Raw genomic sequence first — 21409 nt, forward strand, 5'->3', positions numbered from 1 at the left:
TGCCAGAGTCATTTATGGATCAAGCAACTGCACGCAGGCAAAATCAGTTACGAGCCTAAGTGGAGAGGATGGAGGAACCAGCCAAGGCTGCCGAGATTTTGTGAGATGATAGAAAATAGCCAAGTGCCATAGTGTAATACTTAACGCTGGGGAAACTACAGTGAACAAGACAGCCTGCCTTCACAGGGTTTACAGACATGCCTTTTTTTTTCATAAGAGGCAGGTTAGGATAGATGCTTGACTACTAGGTGCTTCTCAGTGAAGTTGGCTGACTATGTTTCAAGCAAAAGTTGTGCTAACTCCAGCCCATTTCAGATAAACTTCTCTTTAATTACATTTTATTTTTTAAGGGGCTTCTTTATTACATATTATGTGTTGTGCAGCTAGAAAAGGCATACAGAACTACGAACAGAGGCAACTAGCAACAGTTTTTGGCTTTTACACATCATCTTTCCTATTTGAGCACAAATTATTCAGCATTTTCTCACCAGTTTTCAGAAAGTTTCTCTAGGAGTCTGAACCTGCAGAGGTGATTTGAGGGAGAGGAAAGCTTCAGTGATATCTCCAGGAGCTGTTTTATACGGTTTTAATGTCTGAACTGTTTTGACAACAGGTTTTCCATGGAAAGCTCAACAAGTCACTAAACTCTCTGACTCTTGGCATATGGACTTAAAATCAGGGGAACGGATTGATGTGGCTACGATTTCTAGTTGGGTCTTTTAGTCAGCTCACGCTGTCTGAACAAATAGCATAGACAAGGTGGTGTAGGAAACAGAAATTTATTTCTCACAGTTCTGGAGGCTGCGAAGTCCAAGGTCAGGGTGCTGTCAGGGCAGGTTTCACCCTAAGGCTTCTTCTCTCAGTTTGCAGGGGGCCACCTTCTCATATGCACTCCCATTGTTAGGCAGGGTAGACAGCAAACCCAGGCACAAAGGGGGAAGGCGACATGTCTCACTCATTAACTCAGCAGTCCTGAGCCTGGTCAGATAAGATCGCTTGGGGTTGGAATCATGATAATGCAGGAAGAGGGGCTCCCTTGACATTTTGTATGTGCCATTTTCACTATCTGGGAAAGAAAGCCGTTGAAATTTTATGTTAATACCAAAGTCTAGAGAGGGGAGGAGAAGGGGGACTCTAGAAACTGGCTACAAGCATAAAACCCCTAAAATCCCAATAGTCGGGGCACTCAGACTAACTGGGTACCCACTTGCAGCTTTGTGCTTAAGTGTATTTCATAAATATACTTGCTATCTCCTTTCCACCATACATGTTGTATCTTGCATGAATTCATCTCTCGTGAGCAAGACAAGAACCAAGAAGGGGGAGCCCTCTAGCTCAGGTCTACCTGGTAACACCATGACCTCTTCTTCATGTGAATGATGGAAGAGGAAGCTGTGGTGCATCTTCCTCTTCATATGAGGGCACTAATCCCTACATGGGGGCTCCACCCTCATGGCCACATCTAAATCCAATTTCCTCCCAAAGGTCCCCTTTCTGTTACCATCACATGAGGGACGAGAACTTCAAAGCACAAACTAGGCTGGAGGGGCACAAACATTTAGCCCATAGCATTGTGTGAAGAGTTTGGAGCACGTAAAGAATTTATCAAGTTGTTTAATCTTAGGGTTGGTGTTTATGCTTATTTCAAAGATGGGAATACCAGGGCAATCTTCCTCATAGAACATAAAATGTGGAGTCACAGACAAGAAATTGCATTGTATTTAAGGTTGACAGGTATCCTTAAATTGAATTCCACATTCATTTATCCAAAAGGCAATTAGACTAGTTAGACAGCCAAGTTAACCCATGAAGACTGGTAACCTGACACAGGAGAGCAATTTAGGGATAGAAAGAAAGCAGTTCTGGAGCTGCACAAGAAAAAGGAGAAGTTAAGTTTCTCAGAAGTTTTTTCTTTCCTGTTACTTAGTGTTGTTTTTAAGAAAAGGGTTTCAGAAACAAACATAGAGAAGGAATTGGGTGAGGAAAACTGCTGGTCCGAGGCTGCCTGCTATAAAGAGAGACCAGATGAGGAAAATTTCTATCACTTGGGAAAAATCCACAGAAACCCTATTTTTCTGAAGGACGCAGGTCATTCCACCCTGGCAATGGGCTTTCTTCCCTATGTGAACCCTCGGTGACGTGGGGCTTGCTGAAACCTAAGCCCCTGCCCCAACCCCCTCCAGACTGCCGGAAGGAGCAGAGCCCCACTCTTCAGGCACGAAGGCCACAGCTATCACAGTTATATCCACACCTGCACACTCATCTCCCCCCTGAGCTGTCCAGACACGTTTTTGCCCTGAATGCCACTCACAAGCCCACGTCTGAGCAAGGCACACACCTGGACATGGGAGCAGCTGCTGTTTCAAACATTAGTGCCGGCTTTCTCTCTCTCCTCTAAACAGGTCATGGAAAAGGAAACTTTTGGGGTCCTCACCCATAGGCAGGAGGTACAAAGCTGTGTGGAACAGATCTGGTGTTAATTACCCAGTGCTCTCCATTGGAATAAGTGGTTAATCCCAAGGAGGTTTACACTGGAGACTGACCAGCCTGCCCCCAGGGTGGATCCAGAACCACTCTTGGCTCCAGGGACAGCTCCACGGCCACGTGTTGTGCAAATGTGCGCTGGCACAAGGAAGGGACTTCATTCCGCAGCAGAGGAGTTCCTCAGGCGTGCGACTGTAAGATAACATATGACCCAAGCACTGAACTATCTAGTTTCCTTCTTTTGCTGAAATGGGTGTCTTCATTCTCTGACTGAACTTCCTCCTTTGCTCCTTTACTTTCCCTTGCCTTTGGCCAAATCATGGCCTGGAGGCTTATTCTGCGCCCACAAACAGCAGGTGGTTCCATCCCCACAGGGCCAGCACACTGACCCACACCCAACCCAGATGTCTTGGAGTCGTTAGTTTTCGCTCTTACGGCAGCTGCCTAGTTTTGGTCTGTTGTGTTGGCGAATAGTTGCTGCCGCAATGTGTTGGGGAAGATAGCAAACACCTGTGAGCGGGAGGGGACGTTTATGAGTCTTTCTTTTCTTCCATGTTATTACTCCGTCTTTGAAGAGTTTTTCTGGTAGTATCCTAGACATTGTTTAGACGAGCTATTAGAGGTGTGAAATAAAGAATTTTAAATCTGAAACCATAGGATTTCCAAGATAACTCAGAGAAAGAGTGGAAGAGTAATTGCTCTTTCTCTTCATGGTAATTGCATGCCTTACAAATTTGTGTCTGAGGCAGGGAAAAAGTTGAGAATATTTCCTGCAGGCAAACTTTTTTCTTTTCTTCTTTCCTTTTCTTTTCCCCTTCCTTCCTTCCTTCCTTCCTTCCTTCCTTTCTTCCTTCCTTCCTTCCTTCCTTCCTTCCTCCCTCCCTCCCTCCCTCCCTTCCTTCCTCTCTCTTTCTCCCCTGCAACCCACCTCTTTCTTTCTCTGTTTTCTGATCCCAGTGACATAGAGTAGGTGAAGGTTGAAGACAGGGGAGTAGACAGTGTTTGCTGGGTATTTTTGGGACTGAATAACTTAAAAAATTATTTTAAAATCAGGACTGATTTTCTTTAAAAGCTCACAGTTTCAGAACCTATGGCCCACGTACAGCAAACAGTACTGTTACAAACAGTGTGGATTTTCGCATAGAAAATATAAAAACAAACTTTTCATTTGACGTTTGATTTGAATGAAGGTCCTAAAAAAGAAAATTTTTGTCTCCCCCTCATCTCTCTGTCAATCTTATCCCCAGCAAATTCCTTTTACTGAATTTATTTACACATTTTACCTCCTAAAGGTTAATAAGCATAATCTTTAATTAGATGAGCTTCTGTATTTCTTTTGTACTTACTATGTACTAGGTAAATACAGGGAGGGGCAAAAGTAGGTTTACAGTTGTCACTTTGTGAAACAGAGTTTATTCTTGTACTATTCTTTATTGTTATATTATTTTCCATACGAACAACTGTAAACCTACTTTTGCCCCACTCTGTTCATGGGAAAGTGGAGGAGGTATAGGGATATAATGAGGACCAAAGGGAAACAAAGTACATTCCTTGCCCTTGAGGAATTACACTCTCACCTAAGACTATCTATCAAACTATCTACGTACCAACCTGTCTACCTATCTACCTACCTACACACACGCACTGATCTGAGGAGCAGTGTAAATAACTCTGAAAAACGAGAGTTTTGACTGATGCAGTCACACAAAGCTTCGTGGAGAAAGGTGGAGCTTGAATTGGCCCTGACAGAGAGAGGGTGCCCACCTATGCACAGCTGAAGGAAGGTCATGTATGATACCTGGTGGAAAGAGGAGCCTGGACCAAAGGACAGAGCAGGACAGAGCAGACAGATTAGCCCCTAGATTTCTGTGAAACCATCTCCCCAATACATGCCAACCCAAGTAAAAGTCCCCCTGCCCCCCAAGCCCTCGAAATGTTTCCAGACACGCGAAGCCTAGAGAACCCTTTGTGTTTATAGGTAACAGAAGGTAAACTTTTGACACAGCCGCATGAAGCTGGAAAGGAACTGACTTGTCATTGCTGTGATGAATCTGGACTCCATGTGAATTATTTGCAAAGGCTATAACACCAAAAGGTTGTGTTGTTGTTGTTGTTAATAAGGCCTGTCCTCTCTGTGGCAATAAGCGAAATGCAGACATTTCGCTAAATCACAATTAACCTTTCCCAGAGGTACAGGGGCAGAATGGTTCTTTCACAAGCCACAGGCAAGAGGGCTGTTTACCGGGGTTTACAGATCACTAAATCCAGTTTAATCCAGTGCAGAGAAGTCAAAGCTTCTGAAGACATGTTAGTGCCTTAATCTGCAATCGCAGATGGCTGTGCTTATCTAGCCTGGTTTAATCCAAGTGTCTGGAAGTAATTAGAGCCAACTCTCCATTGTTCACAACAACAGGGTATGGCAGTGACATGGATCTCAAAGGGAAGGAAAGGCCAACGTGTGGGTTTACACGTAAGCCCCAGACTTACCCTAATCCCTGTAACGCTCTAATATTAAAATTAGTCTGCCATTACCCAAGCACTGACTAGTGACAAGGAGGTCTATTTTGGGTTAAAATGAGTAGATAATGTCACCACAAGAAATGTTTTCTAAGTGTGGATCTTGATATCACTTTTTGGGGGCTCATTTTTCCCTTCCAACCTTCCACATCCCAGAAATAGTGTGCTAGTGACTAATGTCTGTAGGTAGGGTTTGAAGAATCGACGTATGTAGAGAAACCAGATTTTGTCACGTTGGTGGAGAAACATCAAAGCCAGGAGCCGCTCTCTTGTATTTCATCATGTGCTTGTTTTCACTTCCAAGAAAGCAGAGTTGAAATGTGCTTTCAGCCCAGAGACAGGTGAGAAGTGATAGGGGGGCGGCAAGAATGCTCAGCAAACTTGCGGATGGCACAGTGTATCTGCCAGGGCAACTGCTGTGCCCAAATTTCCCCACCATTTCAGAGTTGCCTGCCTTCAAACCCTGTTGCTATTGGGTCACAGCAGGAAAGAGGTTCTGAAGATTTTCACTTGTTTCTCGCTTGACACATTCTTCCAGCTTTATGTCTTGTTTTGATTTTAGACCAGCCAGTGCTGTCTCTGTGTAATAAGAACCATCAGTCCAGTCTGAGGGTGTGAAAGCTATATTTGGGGTAGCGTCTCCTTACTGGCTCGCTCGCGAGAAATACCATTTTGTGGGTAGCAGCATCTCTCACTGTTTGTACCACAAAGGAGTGTTGGAGGTTTGCTAGCTGGGATTTACCCTTCAATGGCGGCTTTCATTCCCAAATGCAGCATGAGCAACTACTCCCCTGTAATTCCTGGCACCCCCAGCAGAAAGGAAGCAGGTGCCACATTACAGTAGCACTTGCTGCAAAAGCATCATGGTCTCCCCCACCCCCTACCACTGCTTCCCCAGTTCCCATTCCCATTTGTATCCAGCATGGCTGGCTAACCTACCCCTTCTTTATCCTGGGAAAGCACTTCTTGCTCCTGTGCAAAGGAAGACTGGAGTCAACAGCAGGCTGAGGGGCTTCGGAACCTGAGGCCCACCAGAGGCCAGTCTGGCTGAATGGGGCCTGAAGCTGGGCGTTGCCAGCTGTTCCCGCAGACAGCACAGGCCTGAGAAAATGATGCCACTGACATTTGCAGAGAATAGCACTTGTACTTCGTAAAGCTTGTTCTTATATAGCATCTCATTCATGTCTCAAAAAGGTTGTAATGTATTTGTCCTTTTTTATAAGGGAGAAATTTGAGTCTCAGTGAAGCTAGATGACCAAATCCTCATGGTTGATGAAGTGGTAGGGCTAGGATTTCAATCAGTTCCCAATGATTTTTTCAAGTTCATCTTACTTTACCGGCCCCAGAAGCTCCCTCGTGTATAGGCATTAGTAGGAACAGACCTGAAAAAATGGAAGGGGATCAGAATGGGACTAAGAGAGCAGGCAAGACCAGGACAAGAGGCATAGGACTAAGAACTGTTTACATGTGCTATCCACCCACCTTCTTTCCCATAAGCTCATAGGAACTGTCAACCAGCATGGAAAATACTCAGGAAGTCTTCTAATGTTCCCACTGTGCAAAGGGAAACAATCCCAGGTTCCTTCGCATGCTGTGCCAGACAGCTCCGACCCTCCTCTGGCGCTCCGGTCCTGCGTGCTGTGCTCCTACTGCGCTGCACTACGTGACGCTATCCATTTCTATTTTTAAGTTTCTTGATTGTAGTGAAATATACATAACATGTAATTTACCACCTTAGCCATTTTAAGTGCCCAGGTCAGCAGTGTTATGTATACTTACACTGTTGTAAAGATCCCCAGGGCCTTTCCATGTTGTAAAACCGGAACTCTGCACCAGTTACCCAACAATGCCTCTCCCCTTCCTCGAACTGCCTACAACCACCACTCCGCCCACTTCCACCAGTTTAACTACTCTAGGTACCTCAGGTAAGTGGAATCATATACTCGTCTTTTTAGAGACAGAGGAAGGTGGCAGGGAGATGGAGGGAGTGGGAGAGAGAGAAACATCAATTAGCTGCCTCCCATATGTGCCTCGATGGGGGGCTTGAACCCACAACCTTTCTCTGGCTAATTCTTATTAATCCTTCAGGAGTCAATTTATATATCACCAACTCAGGCTCTCCATGGTCCCCCAATCTCAAGTGCCTTTTCATAATCATGCCCAACTGGAGTTGTCTGTTCTAACCCCTTGATACTCAAAGTGTGGTGGAAGAGCAGAATTCTCCTTGGAATACGCCTGGGAGCTTGTTAAACATACAGCATTCTACGCCGTTAGTAAGATCCCAGGTAAACCATACATACACTCGATTTTGATATGCATTGTTCTAACTCACTAGACAAGGGGTCTATCTGCAAACCACTCATATGCCAAAATCTGGCTGGCTGCCCATTTTGTAAATAGTTTTATTGGAACACAGCCATAGTCATTTGTATATGTAGTGTCTGTGCTTTTATGCGAGAATGGAAGAGCTGAGTAGTTGCAACAGAGACCAACAACACATGGCCACAAAGCCTAAAATGTTTTTTCTCTGGCCTTTTACCAAAGAAGTCTGCTGGCTTCTCTGCTAGACTACAGGCTTCTTAAAAGGGAGAACCCCATCTTATTTTGCTTTGAAAGAAGAAAGGCAGATTAGTATAGTGGTGATAATGTAGGCTTGAGGGTAAACCAACAAGATTTACAGCAAGTTCTGCCATTTCCTTGCAAGTGACTCTGTGCTGTATGTCCCTCATCTACAAATGTGGATATATAGTGAAACCTTCCTTACAGGGTTGATGTGTAGGTTAAGTCAGTTACTGTACAGGAAGTGCTTCAAGTGGTACCTTCAGCAAATGTCACCTCTTAGCTAGTACCAGGTATTTTTAGAGGATCCTAGGGGGATTTGTTGATGTTGGCAGAATGACCCATGTAACAGACAGTGTCTATCAACACTCATTCTCTGCTTCTTCCTTGCTAACATCTAATAATGTCTTTTTAGGTATTCCTGGAGGGTGCCCTCCTCCCTGGGGGGCTAAATACTATGGCTGGTCAATCATGATAATGCCATTCTCAATGTCAGTGGATTGGCTCACGGGTGGGCAGTTCTGGCCAATAAGTCATGAAAAGGTTCTTGAAGGGCTTCTGGGAAATGGTTCCCTAATTCTTTAAAAGAGAAAAAAAAAAAAAAAAAGGAAAGAGATGCCCCTATTCCTTCACAGATATTATTTTTGTATGAATGTGATGCCCCAAACTGCAACAACTGTAAAGGCAGATGGTCTGAGACCAGACTTACATGTTTACAACAGCAGAGCAGAAAGATGGCAAGAGTCTAGCCCTTTCTGAGGTCAGAGTTGCTGAATCCATTGACCCCCAGGGCTTACCCACTCCGGTACTAATTTTATCAAAGAACAGGAAATTTTCCTAGTAGTTTCAGTCCAAAGCATCCTAACTCATATTGCCAGGGGCTATGTTTACAGATATTTTTACTCCACCCAGGACCTAACAACTGTTGTTGGGTGTGATGAAAGGAAGTGTAGTAGCTGGAAAATGAATGGGCTCGGTATGGAAAAAAAAAGTACAAATATTCTGGGTCAGTGCAAGCTCCAGTCTTCATTGCCTTTTATCAGTCTCACCTGGGAGTATCTTTTCCTGATACCTGTGGCTCTCACCCAAATGCTGATCTCCCTTGTTGTCTGAACTTGTTACCTAAGTAACAAGTTGACAGGTGGTTTCAAAGCCAGATGGGTTTTGATTATTTCCTTGGCGACATCCATTACTTCCCCTTTGGGCAAAAGGAGGGAATAAAGACAGCTTATCTTTCTGGGGCAGAATGAGCACAGGTGGGGTCTCTTATGCAACATTAAATGATACATGAATTTTTTGGGGGATTGGAAGTGCCAGAAGATTCCTTACAATTTATAGCCACAGGCTTTTCTGGTGTGTCAGTGTATGTGCTGGTTTTGTACCGCTTCTGAACCAGGACTAGTGGCAGAGATTCAAAGCGATACAGGTGGCTACATAAATGTGAGGGTCAAGCATGGGAAGAGAAGGGAACAGAAGACAGGACGCCACCTGTCCTGAAGAGCACCATGGCCTCAGATGAAGGAGGTAAAGGATGAGCTCCAACAGGATAGCTGCCCTCGAGCAATCCCACACCCCTACATACGCTCACCGCAGACACATATGCTGAACTCCTTCTGCCTGTAAGGGTCTAAGGTAAGATGCTGGTGGAACTTTGGAGCCATGAAAGTCACTGTGACAATCAACTTCCAAGGATGGAAGGCTCCAGGAGACACCATCTCATTCGCCTCCTAGCCTTGAGGCTGTAACAACATTACCTAACACCTCTCAATTACAGTAGCCCGTGTTTTATGGTTTAAGCCTGCGGGTTTGCTGATGTTGGCAGAAACACTTCACTTGTGTGCACATCACCTCCTTTAGTCTAAGAGAATCTTGGCTCAGGTTCTGGACCCACCCATCCTTATCAGTCTAACCCTACAACCCTCCTCCAAATGGGAGGGTCTGTAATTCAGTGAAAACAGGGCCCTAACAGGCCAGGACTAAAGGATGAGAGTGAGCAGACAGCTCCCAGTGACACCCTTCAAACCTTGTCAGCTTATCACGCGCAGTTAATGTACAGCACTCGTGACTTTTCCTCTGCCTCCTTCTCTACCAACACTTTCTCCTAATTGTTCCATTAAAAAAAAATGTTATTGATGAGAGAGAGAGAGAGAGAGAGAGAGAGAGAGAGAGAAGCACGGATTTGTTGTTCCCTTATTTATGCATTTATTGGTTGCTTCTTTTATGTTCTCTGACTGGGGATCAAACCTGCAACCTTGGTGTATTGGAATGAAGTTCTAACCAACTGAGTTACTCGGCCAGGTCTAACTATTCCATTTTTTCTGAAGACACTGCAGCCTGATACAGTCCCTTGCCGTCATCATTGGTGTACTCAAAGACTAACTAGGTCCTTAAGAACAGGAAGTTAAAATCTTTTCGTGGGCAATCAATTCCCTGTAAGCTTGCTACCATTATTGGTTCCGATGAAAAGTTCCCTGCCAGACTTGAGAAGAGAGAACACCATCATTCCTGGGGTCCCCACTCTCTGGGCCTTCTCAGCTGGGGCGCAAGTGTTCCCTTCCCTCTGGCAGCACGGAGCTGCAAGTTGCCTTGTGATTTTGTCGAAGGAAGACAGGTCACAAGGAGACCTGCTCTTAGGGAAGAAATAGAAGAAATAAAACCTGTGATGCAATTTTCTTTCAGGAAAGGGTGTGGAGGGTGGGGTGGATCTTCCAGAAGCTTCCGCAGTCTACTCTGAAGTCTTCTGGGAGGGAAGAGTGTAGCCGCCCAGGGAAGCAGCCTTCAGTGGCATCCTCCCTAGGACTGACATGTTGGAAGATGGCCAATCAACAGGAAGTCCCTGGTGAAATGCTTCCCCTCCCTCTTCTGGAATTGCTGGGAAACCAGACAGGACCAGGGGTCTGGCTTTCAAGAATGGTCCTGGATGAACTTTCAGTTTCATGGTCGGAACGGAGAGCTCAGAAGATTATCTTCTTCTCCAAGGAAATCCGGCTATCTTTTTTTCTTGGTTTATCTGCAGTTTGTGTGTTGGGGGATTCGGTACCTGTGGGCACTGGGCCAGGCTCCTGACAAATCATCTTACAGAGGGCAAAGGGGCTCATTCCTTTACCTCACGGACTCCTTTTTCAAAGGAAACATAAGCTACCCATGAGCAACACCCTAAACACCACAAAAAAGATATGACAACTGGACACACATACAATTGGTACATACATCCCTGTCTCACCTGCTACAAGCGGAGTAGAACTGAGGGAAAAACTGGGCCACTGAGTCCCATGCCTTCCAAGCGACAGCCCCGTTCGGAGGGCACAGGCTTGCTGGCTGGTCTCTGAGTGGCACAGTAACTCTCCTTTCCAGCCTCCGAAGAACAGTGAATAACCTATGGCTAAGGGGAGACACCCACCCGCTTGGGGTTGTCTGGGGGACTGGAGGCAGAGGTGGTCGTGGCAGACTCTTCAGCTGAGGCACTGAGATCCAGGAATTCCAGGATAATGTCCCAGAGGCAATAAATCAAATGCCTGAAACAAACAGACAAAACAACTTAGAGAAAGGTCGGGCTTAGTCAAGAGACACCAGATCTTGTTTATGACCCTGACTTTCCCTCCCCTCACCCCCATTACTGATATCCTCAGTGGACTCTAAACCTAAATAGCCTGACAAAGCCTCTGCCATGAAACCAAACTCTGTTGAACTAAACAAGGCTATGACCCCAGTAATGGCAGAAATAGAACTGGAGACTGGATTTTAGGAAATTCCGTGTTTATTTATATGGTGACATTAGCACATGAGCACTGTTCCCGTGAGGGAGGGACATCAACTTTCTAAGAATTGCCAGGACTCTTTCTCGTAACTAATTACTATAGATTTACAGGCTACCTTATAGGCAAAGAGGCAAAGGCCAGGACCCTTGAGAAATGGGAGTTAATAAATGCTGTCTGCTTTGGGACAAGGTTTGACAGAGGAGCAGATGTCTTCAACACTTTTCAGAAGCATTCAATCCCAAGGTACCAGCCAGGGAAATACCTACCTCTTCTGAGTTATTCTAGGAGTATTCACCCAGTATTTCTGGTCACTTTACCAAAGTATAATCTCATTAAACAAAGACAATTCCTCACCCTAATACTGAGCACAGCTTTGCTGTGAGGCCATGAACCTACAGCTGAAATGCACAGAGCAGGGGTGTTCTCAGTGCTCACAGAGCCTGGCAGATGTCGGAAAGAACCGTTAAGCACACTGAACAGGGCTGGAGGTGGCAGGGCATGTTCAGTAGCTCGTGTGGGGGGCCCACATCCAGTTCTTCCAAACGCAGACACAGAGGCTGGTCCCACACCAGCTCACTGCCACGCGACACGTGCCCAGGAGCTAACAGCGTGGGTTTTACTTTGTGTGTGTGGATCTGGACACTGGTCTGCAGCCAGGGCCCAGGGCAAGGAGAGGCTGCGATCCCGTTCTTCTCAGCGTGGGTTATGCACTTAAAAGCCCGGGGCACCTCTGAGACCAGGGATGGCTTCAGTTACGCTGCTGGTGGGTACACACTTCTCAGCCTACCTGTTGATGAGCGGTTGCTGAAATGACTCCAAGACTAGGCTCCAGCTGAGCTGGCATTTGTTCACCCCAAGGAACTCTACTACAATATCTGAAGAGAAAAATACAGATGCGGTTTTAATGTCATAGAAGCATCTCATTATATGTTCTGTCTTTATCCAAATGGGCATTTTTGGCATACCTCTGAACTACACAGCCAAACTAACAATCCTTAGGAAACAGGGAAGAACTATGAAAAAAATATTTCTTAAGTTAGGTTTCTAAGTAAAAATGGGCCTCAAGAAATAATTTCATAACCTGCCACTAAAGTGCAGATACCCCTGGCAAGAGTTTAGGTTGGAGAACAGGTTAAAAATAGTACATAACATCTACTGTACCCTGGTTAACATGGCATAGCCATAGACAACTGCCTTTCCTGCCCTCAAAAAAAAAGTACAAAAGCAAAGGAAAAAAACCCGATTTGTTTTTATCCACTGCTAAGAAGCATGTGCCTTACTCAATGCCCCCAATTTACCAAGGCTGAGCTTCTGCAGGACGTATCTTTTCTTCCTTGGTTCATATGCTATGAGCTGTCAGAGAACCCAGATTCTTCATGTGGTGGGAACGGCCTTGAGACCTGCCCCCGCGCTGCGGGCAGAGCGTCCCCAGACCACAGCTGCAGGGTGCTCACCTCCTGTCCGTGGTGTGGGTATAGCGACCCTCTGCATTCCCTCAGCATCGCGTGGGTGAGGAGGGAAAGAATCGCAGCCCTGATCACTCTCCCTGAGAACTAGCCTGAGAACGCCAATAGGATCCTAGTCTAGCCAGACTTACGGCCCTTTTAGACCTGGGAAGGCTGTGGGGTCATGGCGGCAAAGCTTGACTGGAAGGAGCAGTTATTAGGATAATCAGTCTCATTGTCCCCTTACCTGGCAGGACTCCCATCAGGCTCTGCAAAGCCTGTTTCTCAGCTGCCGCCTTCTGTTCCCGGGTCCTTACAGGCCGCGGACACTTAGGCAAAACCCCGCCAGGCCAGATGGACGCCTGAAGAAGTTGGAGGTACTGCACCCAGCTCTGTGGACATGTTAGATTAGCTACTTGCACCTCCAGCCACCTGTGGTGGAAGAGAAAAGAAAAAGGAGACAAACCTGAAGGAAAGGGCGCAGCAGGGTGTCAGTTATGTGAGCCGTCTGAACGGGGCAAAGCAGAGTTAGCACCAACTCTCACAAACGAAACCAAGCCAACTCAACCACTTGGGAACCCAGACCTTGAAGACGAGTAACAACAGCGACATTGTTACTCACCGAGTGCCCGCTGTAAGCCGCACACCACACTAGGGTTTTACAGAACACAGCAATAGAGGGGGCCCTGCTTCTGGGAACCCTTTCCCCCTCTCCTCCAGTGTGAAGCACTGTAACTGCTCTGTGAAGTGCGCTCACAGCTTTATAGTTCTGGCTCTGATGCTTTCACACAAATCCCTCTCCCTTGCCTCTGTGTGCACATCCAGTGAATCTTCAAGTCCCCATGACCTGTCTTGAGCATTTCCTATTACTGCCCTTTGCTCCTAATAGTTCTCTCACTGACGGGGCCCTCTCCTTTGCGATGGCAGATGTCCACCCTACTGGCAAGACCTGTTTAAATCCCGCCTCCTCCACAAAAATCCTTGACCACTCCAGATAGAAGTACTTTCTCTCCCCTTAGACCTCCAATGGTACTTAGCTCTGCAGCGCAGGCTTGAAACTAATATTTTACTTTGGAATATAAATTATTTTCTCTTGTGTTTACAGCTTTACTTTTCCACTGAAATTATAAGCACCACAGGAGTTCTATGCATTATACTTCTAAAAAAATTTCCGACAGTGCCTTGGTGCTCAAGAAATTTTTGTTGATTGGCAACTGTTCTTATTATAAAAAAATTTCCCTTTGTCTAAATTTCAAAAATAAGTTTGTAACTCTGAGGAGGCAGATATGCCAAGTCTGAGTTCTTACAAAGGATTTCCACCTTAAATTCTTTATTTGTCCCTGCATTTTTTCAGAGCAATGTGGTCACTAGCTGAAGTTCAAGGCCAGTGAGGCCTCCTTAGTATGTATCATGGTAGAGACGGGCATGGCTCTGATTGTAAGGGATCGACCATCAACGACTTGTACTCATACATGGAAGACTCCCTCTGGGTATAACCCCACGTGAAGCTCATGCCATCGCTCCTCTACCCGAGTTACTTGTCACCCATGCAAGAGCAGGGGAGGCTGCCAAGGCAAACTTTATTTAACCTCCACTCTGCCAGACAGTCTGCATTCCACTCAAGCTAGGCATTCCAGCCTTGGGGGCTGCAATCCTCCCAGTCAGGGCTCACAACTAATTCTAAGAATAGGAAGTCTGAAAGGTAATGGCAGGGCAAGAATGGCAGACAGACACTGATGGAGACCAAGAGTGGAACAAAGTTGCTTTTGCCCAAAATAGCCGTCACGATCGTATTTGTTATTATTAGTGCTGCATCTCCTTTTTATAGGGCTTTTCATTCAGCAAGCCTAAGATGCCTGATGAAAGGGATCCCGTAGCAAGAATTTCTGTTCCTGTTTATAGAACAGGGTCACCAAAAGGGGTGGATACAATGACCTGGTCGGGTTCTCTGCAGGGAAGAAGTGACCCAACCTTCACTTCAAGCCACATGCTCTTGTGTGACTTCTGCAAGGTGAATGACGTGTAACAGGTCTCATCTAACTGAGTGGAGGGAGAAGGACTAGCACTTAAAAACCAGTATGTTTAAGTCCTTCAAAGAGTCAGAATCCTAAACTAAACAAGAAACTTCAGCTAGAATTAGTTCTAGCTCAGTTTCTCATTCACTACACATATAGTAAGCCCGTTTGACCTTATTTTTGTCCTCTGGAGCCAATAACGCCTGTGACTCCCTCTTCAGAAGCAGCTCAGCACCCACTCAGCCCAGCAGCAGCTCTGGCGTCCCGGCCACTGCCTCACAACACACAAGCCTGATTATTTGGAAGTAATGTTAATGTGCCGACAGGAACACCTCGTCTTGCATCCTTTTGGTTCTCTTTCATGGCGACTTAATGACTGAAGCGCAAAACAAATTTTAACATGTGGCAAAGTATGTACCTAGAGGTTTATACAAATCTGTAAGACTACAAGTTATCAAACTCAAAATGGGAATGTTAGGGAGAAGAATCAAGTTTTGAAAAAGCAAAAATAAGCCCTTGATAATGAGGATGAGTCAGTGGGTCAAGTCCAGTTGTGGGATTTGACTAAGATGATAAGCAGAACTGACGAGGATGATTGAAATCTGCAAGCAAAGTATCAGCTGCTCATAAAACAAAGACACTGTCCAGCATGATAAGCCCGAGGCACAGAACTGACCAACAGAAGGCCCTGGGAGAGGCAGCCCCAGGAATATCAGAAACACAACTTGTGCAAACTGGCAGAAATCAGACGGACTTCGTGTCTAAAAAGAGGAATACAGTTTAGAAAGTGGCTTCTATTTATGCTAGGTGCTACAGTTTGCTTCCTTCTTCCTTTTCATTCCCTGAAGGTAAAAGATACAAACCACACACTTGGATCAAAGACTTAAACATTCACTCTTTTCAGGATTCTCCTCTCCCCCAGGTTCTTCCCTCCCCCTCCAACAAAACAGAGCTTTCTCTTGGACATTAGCCTGGAATTAGCCTGGCTTCACTTCCTAGCCCCAGGCAGCCCCTGGAGAAAACTGGGGCAGTAAATCTTTCTTGTTCATAAAACTTCTGAGATATGTTATCTTGTCACGAATGACGAATATCTCAATCTGGAAGGAAAAAAATGGTCAAGCCCAAACCAAGAAAATCACCACCATCACTACTGCCATTGCCAATACTGTCTTCAGACGAAAGAGAATCTGTGAGCTGTAGACCAGTCCCTAAGACACACAATGTCTTTCTTAAATTGTTAACGGCCACAGCCAGGGACTCTGTCTCACTTGCTGTTCCTGTTTCTGAGCACAGGACCAATAATCGTAACGATGAGAAGGTAGAGTTTCTTCATCCAGCCATCATTTCTACCCTGCCCACCCCTTCCCCCTCCTTTCATTCTTCGCCCTTTTGTAGGGTGAACACCCACACGCCATCAGCGCTTCATTGATCACTCTGAAACTGAGCTAGAGCAGGGGGAGCAAAGAGTCTAGGCCTTGGAGTATTAAACGAGACTGATGTCTTAACTCCTCCTCATTAGTCTCTTCATCTTCTAATCCACAAGCTGCCTTTCTATGCTCAGCCTAGGAGAAGCTTAAAGGAAAATTGTGTCCCACCATTCTCTAGAAACAAAAGGAATGAAATTCATGTGTCAGTGTTTCTGGAATATGTGGGTACCGCTTACTATTATGCTAACAGAAATCTATAAAGTTTCAGGGTGGATACACACACATACATGCCTCTGACAATTAATTATGAATTATTTATGAGAAATCACTTACTAAATAAAAATGCTATTGCTTATGTAATATAGAACACATGAGGTAAATATGAGAGAAAATAGCCTCAATTAGCACTGGTCTTATTTTTACTACTATTCCAGTTTTATAGTTGATTTAGAGATGTCTCCTTCTACAGTCACACCTTTCTCCCAAACAAAAGAAGAGGTAAAAAAGCCAAGCTCGGTCTGTTCTGTTAGGCCATCTCTGAGTGATTCAGAGCAAATGGCCGCCCTACTAGTGGGCCCAGAAATAGGCGACAGAATGGGAAAAAAGCCACAGCGGATTGACACTGAGACATCAAGACCTTCTTTGATGCCAGACATGGAAGGAGAGAGGATGCAGAGATGAGGGAGCGCAGTGTCATCTGTGTTCAAAGGAACCTGGGCTAAAATAGCTTCAGATAGAGGAATGAAGCAGTGGCTAAAAAATGAAACAGTTTGATACTAGGGCTTAAGATGGCACTTAAAGGCTAGCAGAAGGTCATTTCCCATCAAAACAGCAGAATCAAATCTGGTGACGAGGGCAGAAAGCCTCAGGGACCATGTGTAACTCTCATTAGCCAGCTTGGCTTCACTTCTCTCCTAAGAGCTGCTATGGCTGAGGAAGTGAGTAAGGAGGGGCTCTGAGTAAGTGCAGCTTAATGGAAAGATGGGGGGGAAAGGACAGTGAAATCAAAGCACAGGGGAGTGTTCCTGAGAGCGATAACAATATTCTAACAACAATGTCTGGAGCAATCTCAATGAAAGAAGGGAGACTCATTCCTTGTACCGTTGTTAGCCACTGGGCTGTACTGCATAGACAATCCAAGGGCAGCTATGCTCCAACCTGATCTTAACGTACCAGATACAGTTCAAAGGAAAAGAGAGAGAAAAGAAGGATCAGGTTAAAGCCTCTATCATTCTAAACAGAATTCCAGAAGATCAGAAGGGTCACCTCCTTTTACTGCCCTTGGAACAGGGCTTTGAACTGCTAATTCTTTGTTGTGGAGGGCTGTCCAGTGCATTGTGAAATGTTTAGCAGCATCTTCTTCCCCCACATGAGCTGTGTGACAATCCATGCTGTCTCCAGACATTGCCACATGTCGTCTGAAGGAAAAAAAATATTCTCAGTTGAGAATCACTGCCTCAGACTTTGGGTCTTTTGGATACAACGTATCAGGCCATTTTTACAGTCATTTTAAAACTGGTGGCTGTAGTATGATATTTTTCAAGTTGTGGTATGAACAGCATTAGAGGCCATGTAATCAGCTTTGTGATTTATGACATTTAAATACATCTAAATAAAAATAGATTAGAATTGAAAACATAAAAGTGCATCTCATGTGTTTGGACCTTTTTGTTTCATATACCATATGGAGGTATCAAATGTGTATTCGTGTGTGCGCACGTGTGCATGTGTTCATAGTGCGTCATGATATAAAATAAAACGTGTTTCTTACTGTGAGCTGAAGTTTTAGAACACTTTGAAAAACACTGACATCAGTGTAAGAAATTAGAAATTCCAAGAAAAGTGGGGAAAAGCCCAAACCACGATTTTAGCCTCCTGGGACCATGCCCCACTCCCACGCACCCCCCAAGCACCCTGTAAAATGTTTACAATGGCGTAAACCATGAACACTGTGTTCTGTACCCACAGTGAGAGCACGTTTCTATGCGCGCTTGCTCCTTAAACCGGTAGCGCCAATCTATAGGGCTGAAAGAAAGGAGCCCCTGAGGGCGGCGGTGTGCATCCGTGGCATTTCCCCTTACACACGCTGTGTTTGCCAATTTCGCACCCGATAAAAGTTAACACTTCTCTTCCTTCTGATTCCTTTCCCAGGCCTGGCCTTCCTGCCACAGCCCCTGCGTTGATTCAGTGTCACCCTGGCAGCTCTGGGCTCTAGGCTTCTCAGCCCTGAAACTGCCCTGACCCAGGCTACACAGCCGTGTCTGAGAAAGCTCAGCACTGCTTCCCTCTGTGTATTGAGGTCACCATCCTTTCTTGTTGGGAGAAGAATGAGGAGGAAATGAACTTCAAGGGCAAGAAACTCCTTTTTCTTTCTCCCAATGACTACTGTAAAATCTCACATGGCTCGTGGAGTCTACATAATTTTTTTTAATTTTTTTCTTTTATGTTGTAAATCACAGACCCACATCTCTAAAACATGTGCTTCAAGAGCAGACTAAATACTGCCTAAACACCACAATTTAAGAACCTGAGTTCCATACTTTTATATCTAGCCACAAAGAGTTTCTGTTTTTGACTAGTAATGTACAAGTTATGGAAATAAAATGTGTATTCTTCATCAAGGAAGGAAGTTAAAGAAATCATCTGCTGAATCTTAGAGGTTATCCATTCTAATCTCATCAATTCACATAAAAACACAGAACCAAGAAGCATTTCATAGCAAGAGGCTACTTGAGAATTGGAAGAAAATGGAGAAGTTATCCCTAACTAACCTCCTCACGAAGTAGGAATCCCCTGGGTAATATCATGGCATAGCTGAGTGTCCAGCTTGTGATTTCAGAAAGTCGGGCTTTCATTTTAGTTTCACCACCAATTAGGAATGTGACTTTAGGGGAGTTGCTTAATTCCTGAAAAGGATAATTTCAATTTGTCAGAGTACTTCTTACATACTGGCAACCAAAATCTGACTCTTTGTAACTTTTAGTCATTGCTCCTACTTGAACCCCCTGAAGTTAATAGGAGGAACGGAAGTTACCAGGTCAAATCTTTCATTAGGCAACACTTCTCATTTTAAATACATCTATTATTGCTCCCTAACTCTTTTCCACCGGTGAGACATCCTTGGTTCCACCAACCCCAAAGTTGAGCACACAGAAGACACTCAGTCAATGTCTGAGGAAAGAAGGAGAGAGCTGAACCCCTTGTCACCCTGATTCCATCCTCTGCCTGTGCTCCTTTGTCATTCTGTCTTAAAATAGGTGCCCAGAACCAAACACAGCCTCCAGGTGTGCCCTGACCAGCGAAGAATGCAGAGGATTAGTGCCTTCCTTAACCCAGACGCTGTACTTCTATGAAAATAGTTGAAGACTATTTTGGCTTTTGGGGCACACACATCAAAGCACTGACTCATACTGAGCTTGCAGTCAACCAGAACCCTAAGTCTGCATATGTACTTTAGGAAAAAAATTACATGCCCCTCTGTTAAGCCTAGTCTTGTCTTCTATATTTGTGCAATTTAAAAAATATATTTAAATTGTGATTTGTAATATTTATTTCTATTAAATTCCATCTATTGATTTTAGACTATTTGGTTATTCTAAGTCTTTTTAAATCTTAATTTTTGTCATCTAGAGTATTATTAATTATACCTCAAGATTGAAGTTACGTGCAAATGTACTGATGAAAGAATTTAACAGGATAACAAGAGCAACACTCTATCACTAGAAATTGCCTTCCAGGGTGCCATCAATTTTTTAGATATTTTTGGACTAAAGATACTCAACTAGCCACAAATCACTTAAAAGAACTACAGACCAGGCCACATATACCCATTTTGCCCCTGTATATGTATATATATTATGAGGATATGGCAAAAACTTGTTGAAATTCATCTACAATATAGCAACCAATGCATTCCTTTCATTCAAGGTCTAATAATACTGCTAAAGAAATAAAAAAAAAAACGGTGTTTATAAAGCAGGACACGTTCCCACTGAAGAAAGCACAGCGACCATTTCCCTTCCCAAGTGTTCACAGAGCATCTATTTAATAAACTGCTTCAGGAATTTCCAGAGATCAATGTCAGGTCCATAGCCTGTATCCATTTTTTGAAAGGCCTGATATTTGTCTGTCTCCAACCCAACATATCACCATGTGGCAATTTTCTCAGTGACCTTCAGTCTTCATGATAAAAATAAAATTTTCAGTTCCATGGAATATAATTCATCTGGACCAGGTGCATGAGCTTTAAACCAGGGTAAATGCTCTCTTATTTTCATTCCTGTTTTAGTCTTTGATTATGGTTTAATCATGTTTGTTCAATTCTTCTTGTTAGACCATTTTCCTTGATGAAGAAAAAAGAAATTAAATAGTCTAGCAAACAGTAAACCAACTCACCGTTAGATAAATAAAAAATGCTCTCTCAGTGTAACCAGTTAATACTACAGTATCTCTTCCAAATAATTTACCTATACAGGCTGGGGCAAAAGTAGGCTTACAATTGTTCGTATGGAAAATGATACAATAATTGATAAATAAATAATACAAGAATAAACTGTTTTGTGCGCTCACAACAGTAAACTACTTTTGCCCCAACCTGTATTTTCCTTGTTCTTGTTTTTAATGTTTTTTTTTTTTTTTACCCACAACATTTATCCATAATTTCAGCTCCTTCTGAGTCTAAGCTTACTGGGTACCATTCTTACTAGTGTTACTGATATTATTCACTTAGTACGTGCTCCTTCTATTTCTTACTTTTTTAAATTATTTTTTTAATCCTCACCCAAGGATGTGTTTTATCAACTCTAGAGAGGAAGGGGAGAGAGAGGGGGAGAGAGAGGGGGAGGGAGGGGGAGAGAGAGAGAGAGAGAGGGAGAGAGAGAGAGAGAGAGAGAGAGAGAGAGAGAGAGAGAGAGAGAGAGAGAGAGAGAAGCATTTAGAGGTTGCCTCCCGTATGTGCCCTGCCTGGGAACCAAACCCACAACACTTTTGTGTACAGGATAATGCTCCAACCAACTGAGCCACTGGTCAGGGCTCTCTATTTTTAAACATATATTGATCTGCAATCTGATTTATTAACTACCCTGTTTTCATTTGATGCTGATTCTTTTCCCTCATTAGAATCATGCGTTTGTTTATTCCATTTACTCAAAACATATTGGTTGAGCTTTATGTCAGTTCCAAAATAAGAAGACTGTAAGGTTTTG

At 44.3% G+C, this 21409-nt stretch overlaps 1 protein-coding gene across 6 annotated transcripts in view; it reads right to left on the reverse strand.

The window, feature by feature from the left end:
• Positions 1–344: 344 nt before the first annotated feature.
• The window catches only part of SNX19 (sorting nexin 19), a 46446-nt gene continuing 25381 nt past the window's right edge, over positions 345–21409 (reverse strand). For 2 of the 6 annotated variants that reach the window (XM_090290645.1, XM_090290642.1), the window contains 3 exons: positions 13011–13195; positions 12106–12193; positions 9739–11075 (listed from right to left, as the gene is read on the reverse strand). In XM_090290645.1, coding sequence (XP_090146771.1) covers positions 10943–11075; positions 12106–12193; positions 13011–13195 — 406 coding nt within the window. In that variant the 3' untranslated portion in view covers positions 9739–10942. Of the gene's footprint in view, positions 1067–5028; positions 6384–9738; positions 11076–12105; positions 12194–13010; positions 13196–20223; positions 20548–21409 lie in introns of those variants that run through there. The other 4 variants (XM_090290644.1, XM_090290641.1, XM_090290643.1 and 1 more) reach the window with 4 other exon arrangements.

This window comes from Furipterus horrens, unplaced genomic scaffold, assembly GCF_987537825.1.
Source record: "Furipterus horrens unplaced genomic scaffold, mFurHor1.1.pri manual_scaffold_11, whole genome shotgun sequence".
NCBI classification, from domain to species: Eukaryota; Metazoa; Chordata; class Mammalia; order Chiroptera; family Furipteridae; genus Furipterus; species Furipterus horrens.